Source organism: Apteryx mantelli, chromosome 2, assembly GCF_036417845.1.
Source record: "Apteryx mantelli isolate bAptMan1 chromosome 2, bAptMan1.hap1, whole genome shotgun sequence".
Classification (NCBI taxonomy): domain Eukaryota; kingdom Metazoa; phylum Chordata; class Aves; order Apterygiformes; family Apterygidae; genus Apteryx; species Apteryx mantelli.
Genome location: NC_089979.1, coordinates 104536892 through 104562387, shown reverse-complemented (window position 1 = coordinate 104562387; position 25496 = coordinate 104536892). Strand labels below are relative to the sequence as shown.

The window sequence follows — 25496 nt, the reverse complement described above, 5'->3', positions numbered from 1 at the left end:
TTGCCCAAAAAAGTCACAAAGCTTCCAAAACGCTAAATGGACTGTGCCGTGGAAGGATAGGCAAAAAGCAGAGGCGCTGGTCTGAGAAGGAGCATGAGATTTATTTAGGCATCTACAACATCTGAGTGCACTGAAATGCCACACAGACAAGACAAGAGGGAACTTGCAACTCCTCCAATAATCTCTGGGGAATTTTTAAATCCCACATGCATCTACTCCAATTTCTGCCAACAAGGCTGAAAAGGCTAACACAAAATGTAAGTGCATTAATTATAGGTGTTGGAGAGAATTCACTTTATAAACACCTCTGTACTAAAGGCTTATGGTTGGACTCCAGAAACATTCTTAAAACGCACCTTATAGATACCTTGAAATAGAACACAAACTAAGTTGAACAAAATTAATGTTGCTAGGTAACAGCTATAAGAGTAAGCTATATATGAAAGATGTTACTGAAAATCAAAGCCTTAACAAGTACAGGAACAATTGGTTATAGGTGTCCTACAGAAGGCAATAATGCAGTTGTATGTTCATATTAGTCTTCATCATATAAAACAAGTTTTAAGAATTCTGATGGAAAAAAATGGAGAGTTAGTCGATGAAAAATTCAGCACTCGCCCATTTCAGATGCCTAGTAACTTGTCACCATAGAGAACAAAGACAACGAAAGCTAGGTATGCCAGGGTGGGGGAAGGAGAGAAGATGATGACTCAGAGGGTTTGTTTGTCTGTTTAGTTCCAGAGACAAACCAACTACTAAGGTAAAGCGTGTCTTTGATGAAGATTTTAACAGTTTCTCTTTTTGATGAAGCTGAAATTATTCACAGACAACATTCAGAAGCTCCTCTGAGTGTCCTCCAGCTAAACCTCAATGCACACTCCTATTTCTAATCCAAGAATTGTAACAAGTCATGTTGGCCTTCTTCTGGAATACATTTAGGTTTATTGTCTGGTTAGGTGATTGTTCCCAGTGGGTATCACAGCTACCACTATTGAGTCCTCACTGGATTTTCAAGCACAAACATTGAAGTACTAATGATGTGGCTATGAGAGGTTTGAACAGGAAGGAAAATATCTAAAATGCCTAGAATGCTGATTATGTGTATAAATATAAGAGCTTTATTACAATTATAAGAGCTAAAATAAAATATGTAAGTCACGGCCAGTCCCCTTTCCATACCCACATGCAAAACACTCCGCTGTCCCCATAGGAACATAAAGTTGAATTCAAACTTTCCAAAACCTATTTTTTAGTAAGCTGAAATTTGCAGCCTTTAAAAAAAAAAGTGACAGAAATGCAAGTTCTTAAAAGAAGCATCAGGTCAAGATTTGAATGAAAAGTCTAATATGACACCAGTTGAACCATTGTTATATACAGTAGGAATGACCAAATCCTGCTCAGATAACACACTACACACCCTTGTTTCAGAAATTGTTGATGGCAGAGCTCCTGATAACAGCAATTACCAGCAACTGTCAGCCTTCTGAATTGCTCTTTGCACAGCCAATGGTTGCAGAAACAATGCTTTATAGTAAATACTGAGTAAACAGACCACTTAAAGCAGAATCTGAGGTTAAGTAGACCTCTGGAAATTGCCATTCTTGGGATGATTACTAAATCAAGCCAGAAGATCCATTTTCAAGAAACTGGTCACAGATCTGCATTTTTTCCATAAATATTAGGCTCAGTGGTTCCCCTGTAGCATATTGCCTACTTTTTGCATTAGTTTAAGAAAGAGACGTTCCTCAACAGGAAACGTTTTGTTTGGTTGGGTTTTTAAAGACAGAGAGAACAGCCTCAGTTACACAGAGGATAAAAAAGACAACATTAATTGATAGGAGAAGCGACGCTTTACAAGTACCATGCAGGCAAGAAGGGGGTATTCTTTCCAAGACCAAACCTGGAGTCAGAAGAGGCTAATCCTTAGAAAACCCTGGAGAAAGACAGAGTAGGTACATCAGTGAAAACCTCATAGATAGGGTGAGCAGACCCAACTGATTCTCCCAATATAATGGGAGATTCAGCAGAAGGAAACTTAAAGCCTAAGTCACAACTGTATAAGTAATATAACTAATAGCCCTACACCTGGCCTTTTTTTTTTTTTTTTTTTGGTGGGGAGAGGAAGGGAGAGCAGAGAGAGACACAGAGAGAGAGAGAGAGACGAACCTAAAGATTCTCTATTTGTGTCTTATCTTCCTGCTAAGGTTAATTGGATGCCTTTATTTAGGTGTCCCACAGTAAAACTGGGAAGAAAAGCTGCTCCATTACATTCCAAAATTATGATTAGTGGAAGACTATCATTCATCCCTCAAGAGAAATGGTTGGGGTAACACCAGGCAAACCCAATGGAGCAGCAAAATGGGAAGAATTGCTCTTATCCTGTGTGGTCCACAACAAGAATGAACAAAATGAGGCACTTTTGAGCATTACAGAGAATGAGGAGAACAGTGCTAGCCTACTGACCTGTTAAGGTACTTCCAGTCAAAAATTAGAAAGCACAATATTGGATAGCAACAGATGGATGAATTGAAATACTGTCTGCCGGCCCCATGGTAAATGCTCAGCAGATCTCATCTTATATTAAAAAGTCATACTCAGGGGTGAATGACTTTAGAAGAATATCCTGTATCAGTGTGAGCTGTGATTTGACACCACAAAAGTCAGGTTTACGTGAATATTTATTAAGATTCTGTATTTCTTTAAAATACTCCATATTTTCCTTATGCTTAGATGAATGAAAATTATTATTTTTTTAATTTATTCTATTACTTCCCTATATATATATATATATTTCTATTCATAATGCTTTTCTTAAGTTTTACTCAAATATCCTTTTCTTATTGCCTGTGTCAGAGGAAAAAACTAAACAGAGTGCAAATCAAATAAAATGCTGATAAATAAGCCAGTGTCCAAAAAGGAGTTAAAAATTTAGACAGACTAAAAGCTCAAGCTACCACATCTCGGAAGTCTTAAGCTATCAGAGGCAAAGTTAAAAACACAGTCAAAGAATCTACTGCTTTTAAGGAATCTGTGTTCTCTTTTCCCAATTAAACATAATAATGCCCAGCTGAATAATCCCAGTTGAACAATCCTTACAAATCAGTATAAATACACTGCATGGATTAGTCACTTCAGCCCTGTCAAGAAAGTCCAAGCTCTATCCCAGTTCCAAGAAACTGCATGCATAACCTCAAAAACCTGCTGCTGCTCAGCCACAACCAAAGCCTGCAGGATCTTGCTGGCTGCTGAACCACCAGCAAGGCGAGAGCTGTTACGTCTCTGCTCCGGAAAGGATTTGACGCTCCCAACCTGGCAGTCAGCACACTCTACGCTTCCAGTTTTCTTGGATCTGAAGTGTTAGACCAGTTTCATTTCAAAGATAATTCAGTATAATTTAAATAAAGCTTAAGTGCAAGGTAGCTGGATTAACCTAATTAGATATTCCGTTAGCTTTTCTTCTCAAGAAGTGATGGATCCTAAGAGCCGATGCTGAAAAGCCACTACTATTAAATCAGGTGTACCTCATTACTCGATATCTGGGCTAACCTTTAGTTCTACCTACTTTAAAGCATGAGTTTTCAAAATTTCCTTTGAACAGTTTTATTGGCTTTGAAAGCATGTTTAAGAGAAAGTAATACAAGTTCCAAAAGTTGCACACAACTACTAACAAATCAACTATTCCTTTGAGTTAATTAAGCATTGCATTTTCAGCACATAATAGTTACCTAGCTGGGACATGTGTACTTACAAAGAAGACAACAGGAATGTATCATATCTGAAGGCACTTCTAGTCAGAACCTAGTTAACAGGACTGTAGTCGTATGAAAAAGAAAAATTCTTTAACTTTGGGTTTCTTTTACCACTTGTCTTAATAGTTTAGTATTAACTCCAACTTTAATTTTGGTCAGTTATCTACAAGAAAGTAAACTACAAGTGAGTTGTTCATAATTTAAGTCTGCTAAAGCTGCACCAAAAAGCCTCCCAAGAGCCCCAGGTTTGAGACCTTCAAAACTGTCAACTGACAAGTAACAAAAAACCAGCTTTACTATTTTAACTTCACTTTACTATTTTAACTTCACTTTATAGGTGAAGAAGGCTGCAATCAGATGTTCTCTTCTTTCCTTGGCAGCACCTCAATATAACTTTTCTTTACATTTTTTTTGTCCTTCTGAAGAAAAAGACTTTCAGGGTATGCATTCAGTTTCACTTGCACATAGATACCTTGTCCCTGAAATGTCTATTTTAGGCACTCCTTTCATGCAAGTCTATTTTTCATTTCAGAAATCAAGTAATTCCTTCAGGTGCAGAACAAGTGCCTCTCCTCCAGCTCTGCCAGCAAAGGAGACAAAATGATTAGGGTGGATAATTTGTTAAGAATTACTGCTGTAATAAAATGCAATCCTCTCTGCTGTATTACAAGGGAACACCACAGTCCTCTCATACGGCTTCACAGATGGCAGAACATATTGCTGAAATCGCATCCCAAATGGTTGTGTGGATCCGCTGCTGAATGCATCCATATTCTACTGTGCAGATGCAGAAACCAAACCCTCATAAAGGCGTAAAGACTGCTTGGAGTAGTCATTTATAAAAGCTCTGTAGTGCATCTCTCCACTGGCATTACGTTGATCCCAAGATCTCCTGTTAACTGATCTTTTTTTAAAAAACAAACAAACAAACAAAAAACCTGAATGGAGGCTGAAACCAGGTCTATAGATATGGAGAACACAAAAAACAAAAATGCCAAACAAAAAGAGAGAGGCAGGGAATAATATAGAACAGAATCATAATAAAGCTTCCTTGATGGTCTAACACTTCTCCTACTCTTGTATCGTACTGTATGAACAAATATTAACATGCTATCTAATTGATATGAACTGCTTACAATCAATCACTTAAGACCAACCATGACGCAAAAGAAAAACTAATTTGAATTTATCACTCTATAATCTTCCATGAAGAGCAATCGCATTAGCCTAAATTTATCTAGGCCTAAGAAAAACAGAGAAGTATTTATTCTTCTAGACTTACCAAATCAGGTTTCTTTTTTAAATCATCTTTTCCAAACGCGAACCTTCACCATTTAACATACTGCAGGCAAGCCGCACAAGTTAAAATGCGTTAGGATGAGATTCACCTAAAAGCTACCACTACAGGTATGCTACCTAAAAGGTTCATCATAGCTTTATGAGTCAAAGTGAACTTGCCAGTTATGTTCCAGCTTTCCTTATTAGACCCATGTGTCTGATCTTAAAAGATGTGCGTACTTCTAGTTCAGTTACTTAGGATACTCTGTTTCTTTGAAAAATCCCTCCGCTGTTCTTCCCAGTCATGTCAGTTTTTACACAGTTCTGGGTAGGGATCCAAAAACCCTTGCCTGGACTCCCCTTCTGGCATGCCTATGAAGCAGTGCTAGAAGCTAGGAACTGAACAAACCTTACTTGCCCTGTAAGGTTACTCTGCTAACATAAAATTATTTCTTATGTTCTCTATGTCTCTTTGCTCTGCAGACAACCAAACCTTTGAAGCCCACAGGCAGACGCAGGCATGAAAAAAATCAACATCCAGGACACGGCCCTAACCCTACCTGACCGCCAGCACCACCTCAGAGACAGGGAATGCAATGCGCCTCAGGCTGAATTACAGACCTTACTGTCCCATCTGGCCCTTCGACAGCTGCCCTGGCCTCCCCAGCCCCCCCCCCCCCACCAGCCTGGGGACATCAGCTGATCATAGCATGGATGGGCAGCCCCTGCTGAGAGGGCATTTTTTTAAATCATCCCTACAAGCTCTATTAAGAAAGATACCCCCTGCCCCAAGATGCATCAATGCTCGCACGAGATTACACAACTCACTCACTTAGTTCTGTTTCAAGTCTAAAATACAACCCAGAAAACTAGAGAAGACTGGCTTCTTGGCCAAAAACATGCCAGTGTATTTATACACCTAGCCCTAGAAAGGCTGAGACCTACAAAGAGGCAACACATGATGAGAAGAGAGTTGTAAGGTAGGCCAAAATGTACCTGTAAGCCTTCAGCTTCAAAAACTTAAAGCTTCAAAGGATTTCTATTGATTGCTTTTTAAATTAACAATTGCAGCAAGTTCATGTTAACCTTTGTGGCAGCAATGTCAATTAGTGTGTGAGTAGCTAGCTTTAAGTGCCTCAGTTATTTGACTGAAGAAACATGCATTCAATGGTATGTTGCTCCAGCCTTGGAGGGTGACCTGTCTTCTGATGTGCGTGTCTTCTACCTAATCTCTAAAACTCATCATGATCTTCTGAAGAACATTTACGGTTATTCTTGAAGGTACAAGCTACCCATGACTTGCTGTTTACTCTGGGCTCACAGTCCACTTGTTACTGAGTTGCAAACCTCACAGGGTTGAAACCCTTCATCTACAGCACTTTAGATTTCAGAGGGACTTAGAACACTTGAATACGCTTGAGCTTGCCAGGGTTTTTCAACAACTTAAGGCAGAACCACAAAGACCCAGGCAAAAAGAATGTTTTTTGGTCAAATAATAGCAAGCTCACAACTGAATTGCAAAGTTGAATTCTGACAAAAAATTAGCATCCCATGAAGCATTTTCATGTATCAACTTGAATACAAACACATAAAAATTTACAAGTGCATGTGCATGCATATATAAACTTGCACGCAGTGTTTTTAATTTCTTGCTAACACTTCTAATAGAGCCAGCTTAAAATGGGTCCTTGTGCAGTTACGAATCCACTTGGACAGTGGTCCTTCAACATACTATAATATTGCACTGCATCTAACTTCACATTATACATGTCACACATTGCCCACAATCTTGATTTGGAGAAAAAGACTCAAATATTGTTCCTGTGACTCTAATAATATTAGTGAAATTACATACTAACTGCTTTGGTCAGTAGTATCTTATATAGTTTAGTTATTTACTCAGCTGCATGCTATGAAGAACTCCAAACTTAGTGACATCTTTAATGCTTTATTTTGGTCTTCTTAGGTTTAGCTGTCTTGCCCCACTTTAAATCTGTTTTAGCTGAAAATACAACTAGCTTGACAGAAGTTTGTCCATTTAATGGGCACAAAGGGGCTTAGATAAATCAGCAAATTCAAATGGATCTTCCCCTTGAAGCTTCTTGGCTTTAAGTGTGCCGCGAACTTCTGCATCCTCAGTGCAAGAATGTCAGCAGCTTTGAAATCCTGCATTTCTAAAGTATCCTCACATGACACAGCCTGCTCCTACTGAAGTGCTGTCATGAACCACTTGCAGCACAGTGTTTACATAAAGGCAGAAATAAATACTCTAGTGCTTATCACAGCTTATAAGTTCAAAGACAGTGATGACTGAAGTTTATTATTACAATGCAGCACTGTGGCAAAGAATTTAAGTGCAGACCTGACATTAAATTACAACAGAATTGTTTTTCTACAGATTTTGCGTGATTTATTAAACTATGAACTTTGATTTTTTTTCTTTTTCTTTTTTGTTTTTCTTTCATTATCTGAGCTTAAAATAGGCCCCAGCTTGGTATGGCTGCTTTATAGAAGATATAAGACATTACAGTTACCGAAGTGTACCATTCCAGCTCATCTTGAGGCTGTCTTAACACCATAAGACAACTTTTCATAGTTACAGGCACCATAAATAATGCAGCAATGCAATATTATCTTTTGCTTTTATGCCCCTCTTTACAAAATTCAAAATGATTTTCCTTGGAACCACAATGTATTTTGGTTGACTCTCCACAATCTTTTCTTAGCTCTTTAATAGACTTGAGGAGCATCCAGTTAGGAAAAGAAACAAGCACAGAGTTTGTTTTCCTATCTGAAAAATATACAGCTTAAAGCACAGGCCACAGCAGCTGCCTCGTAGCTTCAGAATGCACAGGTATCTAAAAATATTTTAAAGTTTCAGTAGTAAAAAATAAATGAAGCTTGTTTCTGTTTTCTGATGGGTTTGGACAACTACACATTCTTAATGCTAATCATAATTATGGATGAAAGTCCAACATACGGCTTGAAAACAGGAAAGGCTTGTACTAAGAGCTTCTTTTTTGATTCCACATGAGCATCTTCAAGCTTTTAATGAACTAATTCTGAAAGGTATTTTGTATTAGCTGAAGAGCAACACTTTCTTTCGTACTTAATAGAAGCAAAAGTCAGATTCCTATGGTCTTCGTGTTTCACCGCAGTAGGTTCTTTTTCACTGAGTGCCACTTACCTGCTGACTCTTTTCTACCACATTAGCTTCTATATTGTCCTCTCCTTCAATAATGCCCTTAAATTGTCTCCGATTAGCTAGCCCCTGTGTTGGTCCCTGCAAAAGTAAGGCTGCACTAGACCACCCTCTCCTCCCAGGTGCTCTCAAAGTGCATCCTGAAGTAAGCTAGATGCCTGCACGAAACAGGATGATTATTTTGACCAATGTTTTTGGGCCAGGCATTCATTAACATGCGAAAAGCACTCCCATCACTTATACTGAGTCAGTGGATAAAATGAGGTATGCTGAACAGCAGCATTTTTCCAGGGTAACTGAATCTATATGAGGACCTATTACAAATATAAAATACTGGAAAGGGATTGCAAAGCTATACTAATAATACTATATCCATGAAAGTTTTTAGAATAGATTTGCCCTGAAGCCTCTTCCACGCCTATTTAGAAGCTCTTTAACCCATGGCACTAAAATTTGTCTTTCACCTCACAGATTTGAAACTACCAAGTGTTTACCTAGATAACTCATAGCACAAATGTGTTTCTTCTTTTCCTTTCTGCGTTAGATCTATGCTCACAATGACTAATGAGATGTATTGGTCAGGGGCTGAGCCGACTGTGTTTGTACAGCACAAACATAAAAAGGACTAAAGTCAGGCCAGAGTTGAGACGTGCGATATTTGATGTTAACCTCCTGATTTCACTGTCCCCACTCGGTATACAGCTGTACATTTGCCTGAAATACAAAGAAAGGTTGCTCACAACTAGTTCATTAGAAATGACTCCACGTTTCAACTTTTTTTCCTGTTAAAATATCTGTATTTCTAGCCCAGTATAAATGCCTAAGAATGCTTTTACTGCTACGTTTCATTTCACTTGTCAAACCAGAATAAACTTCCTTCAGAGAAAGTGGGTTTTTTGCCATTACAAGTACATTAGGAAGTGTGCCAGCACAGCTGTACCACCAAACCTCTGGGAGACACCAGAGCCTGGGGAATGTAAATGGTCTGAGAACTGCCTACTTGAAAGGACATCTTTTTTCAGGGCAAAGTCATCAGTGCTGTGATCACAGAGTGCTCCTGCTCAAACACTCTCCTGTAAGAAAGGCGGTTTTCACTCAAGCAGTGCCTTTAACAAATCTCTCAACGACAGCCTCCATTTGCCTTGGAGCCAACAACCTGCCAGATTCATCTCAAAACGTGCTCTTCAGTAAGGCATCTCTTTGTTTCATATTTTGCCAGTCTAACACAGGGGGAGACATGTATCCTGGCCCAAACAGCTAGACACTATGACCATGCAGACAGAGGGTTGAGAGGTTTTTTGTTTTGCTTTATTTGTTTGTTTTTAAACAGAAGGTTTATAGAGATACACAACAGTGGAAAGACACCACAAATAAACACTGCATTGGTAGACACCTTGGTTCCTACAGTAATGAAAATGAATTATATCTTATATTCACCTCCAATAAAATACTAAAACCATCCTAAAGAAACTCTGTGGCTTTTTACCATGCTTTATGCCTCAAGTGGCTTTCCCTTATCTCATTATCCCACATTTAATGACCTTTTTTTTTCTTTTTTGTAAACATTCCAAGGTCAACTTGCATGGCTGCTCACTATATCTGGCTTTGATTTCACTCCCCATACACACACACACACATACACACACAGAGCATCAACTACCCTTCAGCTTAATTCATTGATCACCTCCCTTCTGTGGGTCAAGGATTATGTACCTTCAATACTTCTTTAAAAGCACATCTGTAGCACTTAAAAGCTGCATTATCTTTCACCACTTCCAAGTCAAATCCTGCACATAAAATAAGTCACTGTTTAAGAAAGCTACCCAGCATGTCAGAGCAAGAGTCTACAGTTTAGGCTTTATTTCAGGATGCAATCTCACATATGTTTATATGTTAATTTTTCCCTCTAGAGCCTTTACTTTATTCATTACAGAAACAGGATATTGCACTGGGCATGAGACAGTTGGTTTGCTTTCTTATCAATGAGTAAAACCCCATCCACTATTAAATATACACCATTCAGAACACGGAGAACTACCTCTCCATTTCCCCAGAGACTTTTACATGATTCTTTGTATAGTATCAGAGCCTCAAAACAAACTCAAAAATCTCTGAAAGAGCCTTTGAGGTCAGGAGAACTTCCACAGAAGGGCATATGTGACTCAAAAATTAAGGCAAAAACATTTCAGTCTTGATTATGTATCTCCACGGCTGGCTCCCAACTTAATACCATGAACAAAACAGCACTTCATCTTCAAAAATAGCATGCACACTACTAAGCAAACCTCAACTGCATACTTAACAGAAGTTTTGCAATAGCAATATCCTCATTTTGCTGATGGGGAAAACTTAAGTAGACAAGTACTGTGATTTGCTTCATCCCATACACCAGCTAATTTGTAGACCAAGCATTTCCAACTCTTTGCCTGCCCCCCTGCAGCCCCAGTGCCCAACCCCAGCAAGTATTTCACAACTACCATGGGGGGGTTAGTGGGAGTGGACAGCCTGTCAATGCTTCTGTGCATTCCTGTGCAGAAATGAACACGGAGCAGTGTTCCACCATGATTTCTGGGGTCCAAAGAAACGAACACCTAGCAATGCTCTGCAATATTTTCTGTGGTCCAGTTTCATTAAAACCTCATGTAAAGTCCAATTATTCTAAACAGCTTATAACTGCCTGAGTTATAAATTAAAAACTAATGACACATGCAAACTAGCTTTGCTGCTGCCATAATTAACTGCTATAGGTACGCAATCCTTCTAGTTTGCATACAAGCATAAGAATCTCTGTGCAATCCTGCAGCGTACACTTTGGAGGGTTGTTACTCCACACTCCACACTGTTACTTCCAATGGGGTGAAAAAGGAATCCCTCACCACCACCCCTTCCCCACAAGACTGATATCATTAAAGTTGGCGGCAGGCCCAAGGTCATTTGTTGCCTTCACATTGCCTTATCTGAATGAGGGCTTGCTGTGGGTACATACGAATGTCTAGCTGCAGGTCTTACAAAAAGAAACAGCACGCTACTGTAATCAAAACCTGTACCATTTTACACTGCTCTTGCTATCTTAAGTCTGACTCCAGTCATGAACTTTTAATCATTTTTAAACACAGAAAATCATGTTTCTATTTAAATAAACACAGCTTTGCCATTAAGAAAGCCTACTTTCACATTCACCCAATACCACCAAAATTTATTAGCCAGGTATTTTTAGTGACATCCATTTTCTCAAATATATCACAGTACATACTCATCTTGACATAACTAAGTTATGCTATACTTGCTGATACTGACCATGAACACATTCCAATGCAACTTGTTTGTCTCAACTAAAGGAAATACGTTCCCATGCTGGAAAAATCTTAAAATCCGCAGTCCTCAACTTCCCAGTCACTGGCAGAACCAAAGTCTTTTGTAAACACATTAGAAAAGGCATTTTTAAGGAAGATGATGTTTGAGCTTTAACTTGAATTGGACATTTTCCTCTCAGCTGTAACATGTGTGTTCCATCTTTATTTGACAACCCTGGTTTTCTAGCATGTAAGCTCCTAAAAGTTGTTCTTGTATGTAGAAAAGGATATTAAAATCTTAAACTAATTCTATACTTGTCCAGACAGCTTAACCTAAATTTGCTGTAATAGCATCAGCCAACTTTTAGAACCCATTCAACCACTAAGCACCAAGCCAACTCTTGTTTAGCATTGATAACTGTTCCTCTAGTTTAGATCTGCAAACAACTTAAAAGGAAGTCCACCAAACTGTTAGGAATCCTAAAGGAACTTAAACCTTTGCACAGAGAACCACAGTATCTCGAATATGCCCCATTTCAGTCTTGAAACAAATCTTACTTACCCTCATTCTCGCACCCTGTTTCTTACCCCTGAGAAGATTACAGATTTAGACGTTGCTAGGATTTTTTTTTTCTTTAAAAGAGCAAAGTGAATTGTTGTAATCATTTATAAGATGATAAAAGCTTTATTTAGAGAATGAAGCCCATAGAAAGGTAAATTTATGAATTCTTTCTTTATCTGAAGACTTTAAATGGATTTTATTCTGGAAAAAAGTGATACTTAGTCCCCAAAATTGCTAAATATATTGGTGAACTAAGGGTATTAAAAGTTTCCCTACAAAGTTCAACCCTAGCCAGTTTCAAAAATTCAATGAGTAGTTTCTGGCATTACAACTTCCTCCACTTTTCCACACCACTATTTAGGATGATCTTAGAAATAAATTTCATAGTAAAGAGGGTCTGTTTTCCCCTGTCATCTTATGAAAGCACAAAGGAGAGAAGTACAGTAACATTATGCTCTTGATACTAATTTCACCAAAGCAGATAAAGAGATTTAATGAAGAAAATTATTTTCTGCTCCAGTCACAGTAATTTCAAACATTACAAGTATTGTAGATAAGTGACAGTCAATTTCTGATCTACTTACAGCTGACATTCGTAAATGTCCAAACAAGCAGAATATCTGTCTTTCAGATTTGGACACAACAGTCATGAAACTGGATTAGCACCTTAGGGTTTTCCATGTAATCAGATACTGTAAGGCAGTTCTTTCTCCATTAAAGCTGACCTTGCATAGTGACATTGTACCTTTATCTCAAAAATCAAAGATACTTGAGCTTTGGAAAATATTCTTTTAAGCAGTATATCATAACAGGCAGTATAACTGCAGCTAGTATGGATTGCTTCCACCTCTAAATATATCCTTCCTCTTTACATGTCAAATTGCCTTTGAAATTTAGGATTTGATTTTGGTTATGGTGTCAAAATTTGAAGTGAATATGATGAGGCTATAGAGACACTGTCTTTACTGAACAATTGCCTTCATTACGGCATGATTAAAAACCAGGCTATATAATAAATCAACTTTCCTAGTTGGAAATTTCATTGGTACTGAGACAATTTAAGTGCCCACTGCCATGTTTTGACATTTAGCAATAGCACCTTCCCTGAGAGGTTCAGAAAGTTCTTAAATAAGGCTAAATATACTTTAAAACATGCCGCCTTAGAGGGAAAAATAAGCAAAACCCAAGGACATGCAGGAAGGTGTCGGAGTGGCACAGGTAACAATTCAACTCAGTCATGTTGAAAATGGCATCTACAAGCTAGCAAAAGAGCCCTTGCCAACAGTATTAATTTCCATCTTTCCACTCTCCTAACATCTTGACATTTAGTACAAATTAGTTAGATTACAAAGGAAAACATAATGAAGTTACTCCAGAAAACATACAAGCTCATCTCAAGATCTTACAGTTAACTTATATTGATTAAATTAGAAGAAGGCATTTCAAATCACACGGCTCAATTAAGGACCATTAACTCTAATGAAAGAAAATAGCCACCTAGAAGGCAGAGGGCAATCTGAGACCACAATTATCCTCTAACCTTTTGGATAGTAAATAAATATATGAAACAATAAAAAGCATTGAAATACATTGCACTTGGCTACTTTAGCAAACTGCTTACAGAAGGGAAGGGGATGATACAAATTGCTAAATAAATGCATTTACACAGGAGATGAGCATACTACCCATAGGATTTTGGACATATTTACTGATAGAAAAACATGAGATGATGTTTTGCACAAGAAATCAGCTCAGTTCAGGTACTTGGGAGAAGCACCTCATCATGAGTAGATATTGAGACACTGATTTCCACCTGGTATCTAAGCATGCTATTTCCATTAGAATTACTGGACCCACAAACTCAGGTCCAATACTTCAGGATGAAGAACATACATTCCAAATTAATACTGATTTCTCATAATTTCCTTTCTGTCACTGAAACAGATTGCTGTTAAGTCTCATATTTTACCACCCTCAAGACCACATCCTCAATTAATATTCTGCATTGATGACCGAATATCAGAACTCAACCCTGTTCACATTTTATCATCTGCTCACATGCAGAATCACATAAGATGATTCACATCACATAAACAGATGATCTGTATCATCTGCCAAAGTGATTTCTTAACACTAGCTGCAGTGAAGAAACTGGATTAGCAATCGCTCCTTGGAACCCTGAAATGGATATACACTATGATTAGGCACAGAAACAAAAAGCCTGAACAAAGTCATCTTTATGAAGAACTTCAAGATTGCTTTTCTCCGGTAGGCCTCACAGCTTGCGCGAGGCACTGCAACTATTCTGTCCTGCTGATCCAAAGAGTCAGCAAGACCAGCGGGGCCGGTCCTGGCTGTTGCATCAGACTCTAAGGAGACAGACGTTAAGCAAGAAGCCAGGCACCATAACACAACAGGAGTAGCTGCACAAGCACAGTAACTATTTGTGATGGTGATGACATCACCTCACTGAACTGATATACCTCCGGGAAAGCATGCCAACAGTAAACAAATACACTATTTGAACACGTACTGTCTGCTAACAGAACAGGCTCTCCTAACAGACTAATAGATTTATGTACCTAACAGCATCTGGGCCCCTCCCTGCCCACCCCCCAAAGTTGTGCTGCTTCACTGCGCCAGCAGTTTTGCAAAAGCTAGAGCTCAGAAAGAAACTCTTCCACAAGGTGCCCGTGAGTACACATTCCCATACATGAAAAGAGGTATCTGTACATTACTCCTTGCATTACATAGCCTAAACGTGGTCAAAAGAAGGAAGCAAAATTATGACCACTGCAACCACTGCTAGTCTTAGTTCCACTTCAGTGGTAACAGAAAGAATATGTCCTTTAATGTTAAGGACAAAAAGGGAACAAAAAAAGAAATTTTATTTTACTGGAAGACACTACAAAATAAATTACAATATTGATTTATGGTAACTTTCTTAAAGAATCAGCACTACTATACATTACAATCATACTACTATTAAGCTAACTCGTTCTCCAATACATACTCATAAAGGGTGGAGGAAGTGAATGCTCTCTCACATGGAGAAGTATTTGGAAAGAAGCACCAGAATCGCAGTATCCAGATGCACAATTTACCTCTCCCCTGCCACGCCTCAAACAAGAATTAAAAAAGAGTAACAAGAATCAAGCTTCTAATCACCCTAAATTCACACCTTGTGAACCCCCATAGGGATAACCAGAGGTATAAATCTTGAAACAGGAGGAGTAGGAATGCCATCCGTCTATCTTCAGTGTGAAATAATACTTTGTCAAATGTCATAAATTTATACAGCTTTAGTCCCTAAGGGACTGGCACAGCGTGTCATGGATTATCTTGAGTAAGGAAAGTAACTCCCCAGCTCCACCTGTTCTCAATGCAGTCACTCTGCCTTAGCAACCGTCTCTCCTCCAGCATGCCAAAAAGATTCATTACAAACATGGTAATAACTTTACCATTTTTCTATAGTTCACAGAGGAAAACAGGCTTAAAATTTACTTTTTTGCTCAGGTGAACAGAGAATTTTTATTTCTAATACTTTTGTACTTCCCACTTTGAGTTTACTTTAAAATTCTCATTTTTTTCCTACATCCCCTTATGTAAATCTTGCAATAAATAAGAGCCCCAAGATATACCATGTTATGCCTTATACAACCAAGACAGAGGGCTCTTTCCCTGCAAAAAATTTTACTCTTCAGAGAAACACACTGAAACCTGATAGATTATAATTAGGCTTAAAATCCTATGCTTTCTGACTATGAGGTATTTGAGCTTTTGTATTCATATGATGTAGCTTCAGAGGAATACATCCAATTTTAAATACATACTAAATTAAAGATTTACAAAGTTGACATTAGAACTCTTACTGGTTAATGCACATAGTCTTTTTCTCCCTTTTTTACTGTCTGGTTAAGAGAGAGAGTTAATCCTCTAGTTAATGAAAAATAAGAGAAAGTCCATCAGTAACCTGCAGATATATTTCTCTGAACATGCAAAAATTTTTTTACTGCTCTTGATCTGTTTCTTTCATTTCAGTCATTCCTAGTAGCATTATTATACACAGAGTTTTTCTGCTACCTCAATCAGCTGGTCTATTCTGTCTTCCCGCAGCTTAATGCAAATCTCTGAGTTGAAATTATCTATACTAAAAAAACTAACCTAGTACATCTTCCGTTTCCTTCCCCCCCCCCCCCCCAAACAGAGCGCTGTCAGTCCAAGCATTTGGGAGCGAACACCACTAGGGAAGTTAAACTTGTGCGCAGCTATTGGGGGTGCCCTCCTAGTAACTGTGCTAACAAGATTCATCACAAAGAACAACAGAAGCCCTCTCTGAAGTAAGACAAAGATTCTGTAATTAGCTAGGCAGGAAGTGGGTGCTCACTTTTGTGTGTAATGGTAGTTACTGTATATCTTTTTGACATTAATGCTGTTTTTTTCTCAGTCTGGACAATGACAACAACATTTGTACAATGCACGAGAATTCATGAATGTCTGGCAGCCTCTGGTATTGTCTCTGCAATATGAACAAAATTATCTGTTTTTCATTCTACATTTTCAATTCAGGACCAGCTGGATTTTGCAAAAACAGGATTTCGTTCTGGTACAGAAAATATCTGATTCATCCTAGTGGAATCCTGTAACTGAAGCATATCAGAAGCAGCACTGACAGTTACTAAACATGTTCTTCAGCTACAGAAACTAATAACAAAATCACCTCAATCTCGTGTGCCTATCCTCAGGCAGATACAAAAGAAAAGATGTTTAAAGCATATCAGAACAGCAATGCTGGAGAAAGGGCTACAGAAGATTATTTCTCCGTGCTACATCTCAGGCATTGTACTACTTTCTTTAAGTCTGTACTCACCCAAAAAGTCTATATAATTTACATGGCCTTGTAATTTTTGGACCCAGGTGGTGTGCTAGAACAGAAGCTTTCATTATCATTGACTATTACCATTTTTAGGAAAGCTATGCATCAGTAAGTAGCTAGTGAGGTCAAGGTGAGCATCCACCTCAGAACAGACCTCAGTGAGGGGTAAGAGGGAGCCACGTCGGATTCCTCTGAGTTCAGTGGGCAACGAGCATCCTGCAAGGGCACGAACACCGCAGAAATCTATGGCTGATTAATCCACAATCACAGCATTTTCGTCTTTTCACTGAAGGCAAGGTTTCCTACCATGATCAAGCAAGAAAGAAGAAAGGATGAACTGGCTGTCAACAAAGGACTGCTGTTAGCCAAAACAATTCATATCACTATTTTCCTTCTGCTGCTGCAGCAATCTGGCTACAGAGCCAGAGGTGCAGCTGTGCTCCTTTCAGTTCTGTCTGGAAACTCCTGTGACAAAAAGCATCAAGTCCAACAATAGCTGAGAAATAGCCTCTGGAGGGAAGGCTGCATGCGAATGCAGAAATAAAAGGAAGATAAATCTTTCATTAAGGACCCAAGGCAAAATGCTTTTGTACAGACCACCAACAATCATCTCTACAAGTATACATATAAAGAAAGTGCCAGAGTTTCATGTCTAATATTTCCATTACGAAGTTATGGTGACAGAATGCATCTCATTTATGCTTGACTTCAAAATCCTGAATAATAAGTAGCTGCACTACCTCAAAAAGTACATGTCAAGTACTAATAAAAGGCAATGCCCATAAACTGCACTACCAGGACTGCAGTTGGCATTATTTACTTATTAGAAAAAAAACAAACAGGAAAATGAGCTCTGAACAATGCCTCAACAAAGAGAAATCCAGAAGCACAGAGAGAGAAAAGAAACAGTGTTGGCACAGCTTGCATCTTAAACCCTGATGAAGTCTCGGAGTCAATAAATTCAGCTGATTTCCAACAGGTTTTACAGTTCTTTCCACAGCAGGTTGTATTTTGCTATCATATTTCATATGGCAAGGCCACTCGCTCCTAGGTAGTGCAGGCAAATCAGTAAGACAGCCTTCTCCTCCTAACAAGACACATTCACGATTAACTTTTACAGCATCCCATGCTGGTGCCTCAACCAAGAGAAGCAGAGGCTCAGCTGCCAGGGTGATGAGGGAAGAGAAGAAAACCAGCAGCATAATTTGGGACAGGGGGAGACTGAGTTCTGCTATTGATCACCTCTAGCAAAGGCCTCAAAATGATAGCCCAGTGTGAAAGCAAGTACTTTTGACTAAAAGCATCCTTATGCTTTCCATGTCTGCCCCTCACTATTGGACAGGGTATGAATGCTGAATGAATGCAAAGACCCCTGCCACTGTGAAATATTAAACATTCCCCTGTGCTAAACATTTCACAGAACTGAGACTCAGTTAAGCAGGCTACAGTTTCCTTCATCTCCACACTCCACTCCGGGACACACACACACACACACAAAAACCTTTTATTTCCTCTTTCCCTTTGTGGGTTTAAAGATGGCAAATAACTGTTTTGATTATTTTCTGACCTCTTTCCTTAACTCTTCAAGAAATGCCACATAGTTTAGATACTTTTTTCTTCTCTGTACTGTAGCTTTACTATGACTTCTGGAGTGACTGCTCAAGAAATACTTGACTTACTACTTCACTGTGAGGGTGACAGAGCACTGGCACAGGTTGCCCAGAGACGTTGTGGAGTCTCCTTCTCTGGAGATATTCAAAACCCGCCTAGACATGATCCTGTGCAACGTGCTCTAGGTGACCCTGCTTGAGCAGGGGGGTTGCACTAGATGATCTCCAGAGGTCCCTTCCAACATCAACCATTCTGTGATACCGTGACTTGATGTTTATTAAATGCCAAATCCTAGCTGACTGTTGTTAACTTTCTGCAGTTTTCAATAGCTAACTGAAGTGTGTCTGTTTCCTTATATCAGTGAATACTGGTATTGTTCTGCTTTAATGAAACTGTATAAAAAGAAACTTTCCTATTCCCTTTAATGTACAAGGTAGCTTTTTGGGGGTATAGGTAAGAAATCCTGGTTCCTGCTTGGTTTAGTACCCTAATAAAATGTACACAAGTAGTAGAATAATTGAAAAATTAACATTAAATAATGGCTTAGATATAAAAATACTTATTGTTCATATAAGTGAATTCTTAGCATATCTACACATAAGCAGTTATTAACATACCTATAGGGGAAAATACTATTTCATCTGCACTCAACTTTTTATATTTGCTTTGCGTGAAACCTGTGCATTTTAAGACTCCTCACTTGACAAAAAGTATTCTCTGCTCCCTGATCTTTACAAGGTATTCTTTTAAAATAAAAAGCTGAACAGTTATAAAGCATCTGCTTGTGTAAAAGTGTGATTCAGCAGGAAACATGCACTTGAAATACCCTTTACAAGAAAGAGCTTATTCATGCAGGGACAGTTGGCAGGGATATCTCAGACTCCACTCGCATGCTCTTTTTCCAGTTTGTGTTGAAGGGATTCAGATGCCTCAGAGGAAGCTAATCACCATTTTTATAGGCCATGGAAAGCAGGGTCTGGTTTAGAATTGTTAGTGCTTGCACCGAAGCTTTCCAAGTGAAAGCAAAGGGCTATAAGTTAATGTTCAACAGAAACTGGCAAATCTGCTGTACTCACTGAACAGTGCGGTCAGGTATGAATTGGAAGTGCATACATAAAATAACGTAATAAGTAAGGTTGCTCAAAGTTCAGCTGCGGTATTTCAGACACAGCATACTAAATGGAAAAAAGAAGAGGGGATGAAAAAAGAAAAAAAAACCCTAACGTGAAGTATTTCAGCCAACTGTAATCCTTCCAGAATTTCTGCTCATGTTAAAGATGTGTTAAATCAGCTTTAGTGCAAGTCTGAGCCTACCAGTTTTCCTTAAAATTCTTCAGAAATACAGGAAGAAGAGCTTTAGATCTGCTAGTCAGTACAAGCTGAAGTCAGTGGGATTACTCAGAAAGTAATGTCCTATGTAACTGGAAGCAAAGTCAGCCATAGCCTGTTGCAAATATCTTTAACATCAGCATAACCCAGACACATCACCAAATACAGATTCACTTATTAAATGCAAGCAGAAAATTTAATAGTAAAAAACCAAAATAACTCCCCAAAAACTTAAAAAAACACCTTAATTTTAGTGATCTGATCTTTCTGTTTATTGTGTGACTCACTAATACGATGAATGCACTGGATCTAGTTCAGACCATGTCAACTCTCTCTGAAGTTTTTGATGTCATATTTCAATCAGTCATTTGAATATGTGGCAGCTGTTCCATGTGAAAATACTTGTACTTTCAAGTTATTGGACAAGATTGTGTATTTCATAGATATATAATAGTGTAAAAACTCATACTTGGGCAGACAAAATCAGACATGACGTAACATCAGGTTTACAGCCACTTACACTTCCAAAAATATACTGAAAAAGTAGGCATCATTCCTGTAAGGTATGCCCCTCCAAAACCACAAAAACAGAAAGGTACTACAGCCAAATGCAGTATTAAAGGCCACTACTGGACAGTCAGATTTAAAAGGTTGTACTATTCCTACTTCCTAACTCACTTAACCCATGCCACTTACACTAACAGCAATTAGTCTACCATAGTGGTAGACAAGATTAATAATGTATTAAATATCTACTTCAGCAACAAAATCAAAGATTTTAGAAGTATAGAATAATTTGACTGCTGTCACTCCATTGATGTGGGAAAAAATCCAAACAATTTGTAGCTGCAAAAAGCGATCTTTATTTCAGAAACTATTGGGAAAAATGTTAAATGTATCTTACTTTAGAAGTAGGCCTTAAACTGCCAGTACCACTGTGACAAATACTCTGTTTAAAAATAATTGTTTCATAAATTAAATACAGATATTTGTCTCAAAGTAGCTCAGGCAGAGCCACACATCAGGTGCTAAGTATGCTTCACAGATGCAATGCCAGTAACAAATGAGAGAAAATATCTGGCGTTACACTGGGTGCCCAGAGATATGAATCCTTGTTTGAAGGCAGAAGAGAAAGACACACAAAAAGGACTGTAAGCAGTACCACATCTAGCTGCCTAAACAAACCTGACATTTTATGGATCCTTTTACACTACTGTAATATTGATAGAAGAAAGGAAGGATCTGAAAAGGAAGTATTAATCTATTAGGAAAATGTCAGGCTACAGAGTTAGCATTTTGCCATCAAAATACAATACTACGTGTCTTTTCAGTATATATTCAGCCTTCACTAGCAGCAGCCGCATACTCTCACTCTATCATGTGAACTTAGACCACACAGAATGTGCTCCAAAAAATATCCCTTATTAAAAGAAGAATATCTTCAAATAGCTTCAGAAAATGTCAGCTATATAAATCTGCTCTAGGATTTGCACATCACAAAGCAGATGAGATTAATATAACAATACTGTTCTAAGATAAATGAAAAAAGGAATTTATAAACTCTGTGTCATATGCACATAAGCAGGCCACAATGCACTGCTTGTGCTCCTGAAAGTTTTGGATTTCTCTTTGTGGCAATGTGTTCTCTTCTGTTTTCAAGTAAAAACATAAATTTAAAATACCTGGAAAGCTTGAGCTGTGTGTGGGGAATTAAAATACAATACTCATTATGTTCAGGGACTTGTTTGTCAAACTTAAATAGCGCTGAGGATTTGCAAGTCATGAAATTCCCGTATTGCTGCCCTTGGCAAATGAAAGAAACTAGATTTTTTTGAAGAAAAAGTTAAGAATGTCACACTCAGTAAATAATGTTTTAAATAATTTACTCATTTATTTTGTTTGTTGATGTTTCAATAGCCTTGTGCTGACTACAGTACTGTAAACTGATGTATTAAAGAAATTGCATATAAAGACTAGCTTTAAGCACTTGATTACAAATTAAACCATCAGGAGGACTGAGAGGAAGGGGGTTCACTGGTGAAGACAGCACTTTCTATTATTATTTATTTCAAAGCCAAAAAACTAAAGCTGAGCCAAAATAATCCCCACTATGATTTTAACCATCTTTTGTAGGTGTGAGAATCAATATAAATTTAGACATCATGGTGCTTTTGAGACACTACTTGGAGATTTGTCTTGTCATGAGGCACTGGTATTCATTACAGCTGCACTCAAAGAGTGACAAATCAATCAATAATCTAGACAGACTTTTAAGATTAATTATAACTTTTGATATATATTCCTGTTGACTTACAGAACCTAAATAGACTGTTGCACTGGCATTATGACGTGAGTTCAGGACTCATTGCCCAAAGGAGCTGATTTCTGTCATGCCAAGCAAGAAAACATACTCTCTCTCTTCTCTTTCGCTCCTAGTGCAAGAGTTAAGCCAGAGCTGTGAATCTTTTCTATGGCATGTTAAAACTCTTAAAATGCAACTTTAGCATTGCAAATGTTGAATTAAATTTCAGTACTTCCCTCCTCCTTCTCCTAAAAAACAGAAGCAAATTCCTACCCTGCCCAGGCTAACAATCCCAGTTTTGTTTAAAAGACTTGAGATGCACAGCAGTACTTAGTCATCTTCATCCATAGCTCACACAAGACAGCTGTGATAAAAGATTTTGGATGGCTGGAGTAGGAAAGTTGAAGAAAAATGTGTGTGTGTGTGTGTGTGCGTGCGTATTTTTTATTTTATTTTTTAATAATGAGGAAGAGAAATTGAAACATGGAGGCAAAACTACTTCTGGATATGCAGCTCTCCAGCTTTCCCCTGACGAGCCTGGATTCCCACCCACCCTTCCTTACCTTGGTGATTTAGGGAGATGCGGTTAGATGGTTCTTGGAATCCTGGTTCCACCAGATCCCGCCGACCATGAGCTGAAGTCTGATCTACATTGTCCTGAAAACAGAACAGCAGAGAACCTTAGCAAAAACAGGCATTCTGTATTTCCTGTAAGCTATGCTGCTCAGAGCCAAAACACTGATACAAAAAAAATCTTTGCCATAACTCTGTAGGAGAAACAGATATAGGAGAAGTGGGGAAAAGAATATAAATACATGTAGGGGGACACAAGACTGTCACAATAATACAGGCAGGCATGAATCTAGAATAAATGACTGTGCTGTTGGCTCATCTGTATGTCAGTTTTACACTTCAGACTGGGAAACAGTGATGCAAATGTACTTCCCAGTTTAACAAAACTTTCTGCTTGCATCAAATTATGTGGAGGCTTGGGGCTTTGTTTTCTTTAATTCCAAGACTGTGGCTTAGGGATTTGTAACTAATTAACTGGACTGAAACAGATTCAGTAGTGACCTACCAAACCTCAAGAGGAATCAGAAGTTCAGTTTAGATAAACATCCATGATTTTGGTTGCCAACCTGAATTTTTTTCATACTAGAACTCTCACAAGATCAGGTTTCAAGAAGTTTTAACATAGACTGAATTTGGCTAAGTCTAAAATAACACAGTTTCTCACAGATCTTGCCAAAAAGGACAACTAGGAGAGAACAGGAAAGTTGAAATATAAACAAAAAATAAGCAAAGTAAGATAAGTTGCATTGATTTTTAGAAGTACCAGTATGAGAAGGAAATTTGGAGTAGGTACACAGTTTTACAAACTTGACATAACTTTGTATATACCAGTTAAGGCAGGTATGGAAAAAGAGAAGCAAGGTCATGAAGTTGCCTATACTGATAGATTATGGCCCATAAGCTGTGCTGCAGTGACATACATGACTGTATACACGTTGCTACTGTGCCCAAAGCATAAGATAAATCCAGTGGCATGAATCACATTTACGTCAAAGCCCAGGAAGCACCTTCATGGCAAATTACATTGTAATTACGGCAGAGCAGTAGCACGCGCACAGAGCCCAGCAACTCAACTACACATAACTGTGAGCCCCTGCCCAGCATTTCCAGTTTACAGAACATAAGCTAATGCTAAAAATCATAATGTGTGTAGCTTTCTGGGATAAGAACTGCAAACAGTTATATAAGATATGAAATTTAAAATATATTTTTATCTGTCCTTCAGAAAGACCACCTCAAGCAGCAGATCCTTGAGCTTTGATTCAAGAGCCAATTGAAATGAGACTTCCCGTCAACATTACTATATTTGCTCTTGCTTTCTTGAAATACAGCAACATTTGTTAACCGTCTCATTGAAGCTAACTGAATATTTAGTAGGAACAAGCAACTCAAGCTCCTGTCTCCTTCAAATCCCTTGCAACTGCAGAGTATCACACCGTAACATCAGTACTGCTTTTAGAGAGCCCGTTGCTTCTTTCGGTATATCTAGTTTTCCCCGGCATGTCACACAGCCAGCACTGAGGTAGACCAGAACACCTGAATTTTGAATTTTGCGCAGGGAAGCTGGGACTTAACCATACTGCCTGGTACAGGTCTTATTCACAAAGTTTAAGGCAAAGTCACAGTAATATATGCCAGTGTTTTCAGAAGCAGAGGCTTCAGTTACTGAAGCTGTGAAGGGATGGTCAGGGCAACCTTCGCAAAGCTGAAGTCCCTGCCTCTTGCAGTGGGTGAAAGCCCCTTCCCAGAAGGGCTACAGAATTTGCCTGGAGCTTGAGCAAAATGGGGAACAAAAGGTTTCCTCCAGGCCCCAAGGGCCAGCACCACGCAGTTGCTAAAATCAAACGGCAGCCCTGCATAAACAGAACCACACCTGCGAAAGCAATGCAGGCAGCACAGGAAAGGTAAGCGCCAGGCGATTTTAAAGAGCTCATGATAGTTTCACATGACCCTCCAGAGTCTATTTACAGAAGTCCTTCAAAGACAAACAATGGCACTTTGCCAACTGCAGTAGAAGTCAGACAGACACTGGAACAAGGTTAAAAAAAAAGTTATATAATTGCTGCATGCTAAACTGCCACAGCGGGGCCGCATTGTTTGGTCCAACCTCGGCCGGGGCTGTTGGCAAGGTGGGCACCTGCTTTTGTCCATCATTCCCTCCTCCCTGCTGCCCCCAAAACCGTGCTCCCAACAAGTCATGCGTTTTCTCCATATTTTAATCCTCAGCTATCTCCCCTCTTCCCATAAATGCTCCCAATATGAAATTAAAGCATGTTACTTAACTTACTGTATAGTCCAGCTATTCTTACGGTATTTTTAGAAGCCAGTTTGGGCATTAGCCCTCGCTAACTTGTTTGCATATGCTGTTTGCTCTGTCAGTCAGCGTCTGTGACCCAGGTTGATTAATCAAGTGACTAGCCAGCGCGCTAGGAGGATCTGAAGCAAGGTTTATTTTTATAGAGTCTCTTAAAGCGCTTAGAATTTTGTATGGCCAAACACACGGACACCGCAGGTCAGCTTTCAGGGTCCTTTGCAAATCCGTGTCGTACCATGCAAAATGCTACATGTCTGCATCACATTAAGAGCCACAGTCCATTCATAAGCAGTATTATCTCCCCGTATCAATAACCAGGACAATCTGGGATTATTTTTCAATCCATAACCAAGTCTTTCAAGTTACGCTCATTCAGCTGTGACATGCTATATTTGCTGCTATTTGTG

General features: G+C 38.7%; 1 protein-coding gene across 6 annotated transcripts in view; it reads right to left on the bottom strand.

The window, feature by feature from the left end:
* The window catches only part of GRB10 (growth factor receptor bound protein 10), a 158351-nt gene that overhangs the window by 70544 nt on the left and 62311 nt on the right, over positions 1-25496 (bottom strand). For 5 of the 6 annotated variants that reach the window (XR_010883417.1, XR_010883418.1, XM_067291170.1 and 2 more), the window contains exon 3: positions 22766-22859. The exons of the other annotated variant lie outside the window; for it this stretch is intronic. Coding sequence is in view for 3 of the 5 variants with exons in the window: in XM_067291170.1 (XP_067147271.1) it covers positions 22766-22859 (94 nt within the window). In the remaining 2 variants the exon portion in view is untranslated. The remainder of the gene's footprint in view (positions 1-22765; positions 22860-25496) is intronic. 6 annotated transcript variants of the gene reach the window in all.